Source organism: Mizuhopecten yessoensis, unplaced genomic scaffold (assembly GCF_002113885.1).
Source record: "Mizuhopecten yessoensis strain PY_sf001 unplaced genomic scaffold, ASM211388v2 scaffold10433, whole genome shotgun sequence".
NCBI classification, from domain to species: Eukaryota; Metazoa; Mollusca; class Bivalvia; order Pectinida; family Pectinidae; genus Mizuhopecten; species Mizuhopecten yessoensis.
Window position 1 is genome coordinate 9,860 of NW_018408544.1, and position 5,951 is coordinate 15,810.

General features: G+C 34.2%; 1 protein-coding gene across 1 annotated transcript; it reads right to left on the reverse strand.

Annotated features, from left to right (window-relative positions):
* Positions 1-1,268: 1,268 nt before the first annotated feature.
* Positions 1,269-5,938, reverse strand: LOC110460558 (multiple epidermal growth factor-like domains protein 10). The gene is made up of 8 exons (XM_021513534.1): positions 5,791-5,938; positions 5,283-5,420; positions 4,312-4,446; positions 3,771-3,905; positions 2,398-2,538; positions 2,093-2,227; positions 1,784-1,921; positions 1,269-1,408 (listed from the first exon to the last, which is right to left on the reverse strand). The coding sequence occupies exons 1-8, from the start codon at positions 5,855-5,857 to the stop codon at positions 1,269-1,271; spliced, it is 1,029 nt and encodes a 342-aa protein (XP_021369209.1). The 5' UTR covers positions 5,858-5,938.
* Positions 5,939-5,951: the final 13 nt, after the last annotated feature.

The window sequence follows — 5,951 nt, forward strand, 5'->3', positions numbered from 1 at the left end:
GGGGGGGGGGATTTTCACAATGATCTAGATCATATGTTACACTTTGCAAAGAGTGTGAAAAATGGATCAATTATCACTATTAAAGTAGGAAACAATGACGTATTCAAAGCAAATATCATACAAGTATAAAGTTCAACTATGTATTTGTCGTAATTGCTAAGTTTCTATTTCCCCAAGATAAGATGTATTTCCCGAAGCGAAATAAAGCGACCTTTCTATTTTACGCGTACCTTGAAGGTGTGTTTTTTTCAAATTAAATTTAAGCTTTTATCTAAGCACCGGCAAGTTTTAAATAACGGTAAATTAATATGCCCAGTGCTGTACGTTAGGGAAATTCCACTCAAGAGGGTGTTTTTCTAAATCCTGAGAGTATTTTCCTATCCTACAACCCTTGGCATAAAAGAGTATTTTTCTCCCTTTCCGATCACCACAATTAGCCCCGAAGTCACATAAAGCACCCCAATGTCCGCATCATTGATCGGAATGTTTCCTAACTCGTGACGTCAAGTCATTTATTGTCCCATTAAGGTCATTGGAGTGTATTGATATACGGAAACAGGAAGTACATCCCTAGATGAAAATCCAATGTAGGGAGACAGTATCACAATTTCCGCATTTTCTAATGTTTAATATTAAACTGATGAATATTGTGTGTTTATTATTGACAGAACAGTGTGTTCTCTCAATATTAAAGTATTTCAAAGCAATCCAGGCGTTAATTCAGGTGTTTTTTGTATCAATGAGTCACATGTGTTCATTTTTCTGTACTTCAGGAACCCGGCTACCTATTTCACTACTGTGAATTTTTTCAAGAACGATAACTATTACCTGCAGATACTATGTGTATATGGTTTTATTATAAAATGTCAATTTTTATATCGTGTTTAGAGAATTAATTTTACACAATTTCAGCATTTATTAAATTGATATACATTAATGCAATACTAATATATGTCAGTATCATTTGTATTGACATTATTTTGTAAAAATCTTATGTCTTTCATTTTTTTTTCAAAATTCACTCCTTTTTACATAAATTTCCATTTAAAATCCTTAAAATTCTGACAACCTATATTTTCTTTGAGGCAGACAATTTTCTTTACTTTAAAGCAATATAACTACAAAATTTGAAGAAATTCTACTGAAAAATGGTGACACAATCCTATTACGTTAAGCATGTCACCTGCCCTAGACAGCTCTGTCATTTACGCACAGGAAAGTGATAATTACCACAGACAAATCTTGCACGACCTTCTAATGAAGATATACTAACGTTCACTACACGTGTCACCCCTCCAGCCTGGCAGACATCCGGATGCAGAGCAGTTTCCTGTCACATGACTACATGCAGTATCCTTACAATGACATTGTTTCGTACAGTTAGCACCAAAATGTCCTGATTTGCATTCTGATTAAAGAAATGTCAATGTGTTACATGATTAACAATGTTTCGTCCTAAAACCCTATAAGATATTTGCTATCGTAAATAAACAAGACTATTTTTAATTAGAAATGTTTCATCTTAAGAAAAAGATGTCATTATTGTACGAAGGTCTCAATGGTAACTATTTAAGCATATATTAATCGATTGATCGCGAAGTCTCAGTGCAAATGTTTTGGTTATTAGTAAATCTGTCACAACAGACCGCAATTCTCATACATGGTGTAACTATTAAGTTATATTTGTAAAATGTATCATGACCCACTGAAAGGTCTGAATGTTACTTTTTTATTATATTAAAGTTTTGTTGGTGTTGTATATTGATTCCATAGTAATTCTTACTTGTACTGCACGAGCTACCAACGTATCCATCACTACAACCATCTGATGACAAACAGGTTCCATTGAAGCGGCTACATCCGGGGGTCATACAATGACATGTGAGGAGACAGTCTTCTCCAAATTTGTTTTCGGTACATTCTGTAGGTAATTATTTCATAATTGTAGCTAATAAATTTTGTACATGCTGTAAATATAATGACAAATATCGCACAGATATGAATAAAGATATATTAAGGACGACATGCAATGTTAATCTGGTGAAGTTCATAACAATACTTAAAAGAATAAATTTGATAAATCAGTGCTTACTTTTGGAGCATGACGTTCCCATCCACCCAGATATACATCCAGATAATGCACATGTCCCATAGACGTGGTTACAACCAACTGTTTTACATCTACATTGTGATGTGCACTTGTTTCCAAAATAAGGAGCAACACATGCTATAGAAAAATTAAAAAAAGTAAGTAGCATTGAACATTTTAACAACTGCGATTTTATTCAGTTATAATAATGAAATTCAGAATATTAGAATACAGTATTTACATTGGCTCAATGTTCATTTAGTTATAAAATATAAATTCAGATTTTCAGTTAAATGGACCTTATTTACCTTGGCTACAAGAAGAACCATTCCAGCCATCCAAACATCCTGCACTTGTGTTTGTACAAGTACCAGTTGCCTTATCACATCCGGGTACATCGCAGTGACATCGAGTGGTACATCCCTTACCGAACACTCCGTCGGAACAAGCTATTACAGAAAAGTTATTATTATTTAAGGATACTCATAACTTTCAGATGTCGTTTGTATCCATTTGTGATGCATAACCATGAGATGAAGATCTGGGCCTGTATTCATGAAACCATTTTCGTACTCACGCGTGAATTCTATGCTCCAGACAGCTGTCTTGTAACTGGCTTAACTCATGAACCATGGTCAAGAAGTCAATATAAATATTAAAATTGTTATTCGACTTTATTTGTATAAGTCCTTGACAAAATGTGACTTTTATAAATCAATTTATCAAGGACAAACAAAATCAGAATTAAAAACAGTTTTTTGAATACTAGACTTAATTGACAAACACACACGCGTTTGTAAATTTGTGTGTCTTCATTATGTACAACATGACCAATAGGTTCAAGTAGCTATTACTTTGCCCTTTATGGAAATTCTTTGTTGTCACGTAACAAAGGGTAGCATTTCATTGAAACGTTTCCTACACACGTAATTGGAACAAAAACAAGAAAATATGTTAATGTCAAAACTGCAAAGCTCTAGGAACGGCGTATCATTTGCTCAACATCTCTTTAGAATATTGTATCATAAGTGATTAGCATTAACAGTAAGAGTTTTTTGCATTCCAGATATTTCCTTTCGTGTTGCAAAAATATAGATTTCAGAGTATCTACAGTAAAATTATAATTTTTTAACCAGTTTTATTTGCAGAAAAAAAAACATAAATTATCTGAAGACAAAATATAAGTTTAGCCTGTCGCACACCCAAATAAACAACTTGTCCAGACCCGAGAGTAAAGAGACGATGACGGAACAGATATCCTTCGGGTTTTCCCGTTAATCTTTGTGGCCGATGAGATATTACGACGTCATAGTAAGGTAATCTCTAAACAGAGTATCCTGCATAAAATGATAACATTCATTCTAACAGCGCAAACATCAAAGTGTGTTAACTTTATCTTAAATTGAAAAGATCTGATGACAATTTGCTAGTGTCACGTGAGTAAAGGAAGTTATTCATTCAAACGTTCCCTCTACCTCTTACTGGAATACAAAACAAATAAACATTTAAATTGGTATTATTTATAAAAGTTATAGACTTGGTTACCCATTCCTCTGACACTGCATGTGTTATACTTGAGTAAGCTTATTGAAGACATATGATTTTGACTAATGGATATTTAAACAGGAAGTTTGTTTATGCAAATAAAAAATGTTAGCCGTATTGAATTCCCAAAACTTACGTATATGACATGACTCCCCCTTCCAGCCGGCTGCACACCCGGGTACGTTACAATGACCTGTTACTAAGTCACAACCAGGAGTATCACAGTTACATGTGGATGAGCAGTTCACGCCAAACGTTGTGTTCGAACAAACTGAAAGTGATGAAACATATTAATTTCTACTGACTTATAAAAACAAGAACCCTTATTTACCTAGTATAATTAAACCTGTTCATTAAGACCAACTTGGGGTCTTAGAGAAGATGGAGTTAATAGCACGCTGGTCTTTATTGTGAGGTAGACAATAACCGTAACGCTATGTAACTATCATACCCTACATATCACGTAACATCGTAATTGTAATGCACTCGTACATTATTCAGAAATTCATCGGAATGTCATACATTGCTCTTCAGTACTGACCTTGATTTTGTTGTCGGTTTATAAACAACAAAGAATTAATGAAATTGATTGTAAATGTTAAATATCTTTGAATTGTATTTTCTGTCGGCAAATGGACAAATGATTTATGATAACGATACCAAAAGCCGTGACGAACCTTGGCTACAACTACTCCCATGGTAACCAGCCTGGCATCCTGGTGTGTTACAGTGTCCGGTCTCTCCGTTACATCCGGGCGTCTTACAATGACATTCCTGAACACAGTTCTCTCCAAATGTAAGTGATGAACAAGCTGAAATAGAGATTACATACATAATTAATGTTACTGCACTGAACCCTTTAGAGATATTTATCTAACCGATGTAAATAACATTTTTTGGTGTGCTATGTGTGCATGTTAAAGTTTTCTGCTCCGGCTTATCAAATACAACACAAAGTTTTTGTAATATTTCTAATAAATATGATAATGACGATTAAAAACTACCATCTAGTATTGCATTGCAAAGAATGTCAGAATTATTCTGATTGTTCCGATTTTTCCAAGGAATCAATGAAATTCGACGCTTTCCCTTTTTCTGTCTATTAACGATCACGTATGTAATAAATTAAAAAATATATAAATTGAGAGAGAGAGAGAGAGAGAGAGAGATAAATGTCCAAATGTTAGAGTTCATGGTAAGAAACCAGGCGCCCTAAAGTGTACTNTGTAAGTGTACTGCATGAGGTTAATTTGAATAAAAATCTGCAGAGTACATGCTGGCGAGAAACTGAATTTTGTAGAAAGCTTTGATTGTGTTGAGTCGCCCAATACATTTCCCTCTTACAAAACACTTATATATATTCTGAAGTAGCTTTGTAATTATGGCTCTTCCTTGTCTTGTATTGTTAAGTTTATAATTGTTACATGATGCTGTCTGATCGTGTTACTTACAAGCCCGCTCTATATCATATGAAATGAATCAAAGTCTCTGGCGTCGGGGTTATTTTTTCTTCCTTGTCCTACATCTATATGTTTCTAATTGTTAGATGGTGGTCAATACAAACCATCTTAAACATGTTATAATTTAAGACTGCTGTGTCGGGGTTAACACAATGCTTATAAAGACACGTGCCCCTAATACTACATACTTTGGTTACAATACCGTGGTCCAGTCCAGCCAGCATTACAGTGTGTAGAATCACAAACTCCGTTGTCAGGGTCACAGCCGTGTTTACAGTTGGTACAATTGAATTGACACTGGTCACCATATTTATGTGTAAAACAACCTGGAAATTAAATTGTTAAAATCTGTATTTATATTAATAACAAACGTTGTGAGAAAACACAGAGGAAAATACAGGTACATTTATTTTAAAAATTAACCTTTATATATATATATTGATAGAAATGTATGTACTTTGATATAACACAGTCGTTAATACGTATTTGCATTACTTGTACACAAAATGAAATTATAATCTTGAAATAATAATACCAGTATGAACTACTGTACCATATTCTTAACTGAACGCTTTATATGCAAGATGAATTTGAGCCACATCAGTTCATACTTATATGAAATTTATAAGTCATTATTTCAGTTTCTGTATTACAATCATCTCTGGCATTACGTTACACTATAAAGTATATATATACCGTAAATATCCACCTCACACACGCCCATACGCTCAATTTGTGGTGGTGTCCTTGTGATGACTATCATCACTCTCAGACCGGTTCTGTTACACGAGGTGATGTTTTGAGTAAGGTTCGGGAAGCCGACGTCCACATCCTCGTAACATTTGTCACCAGACGGT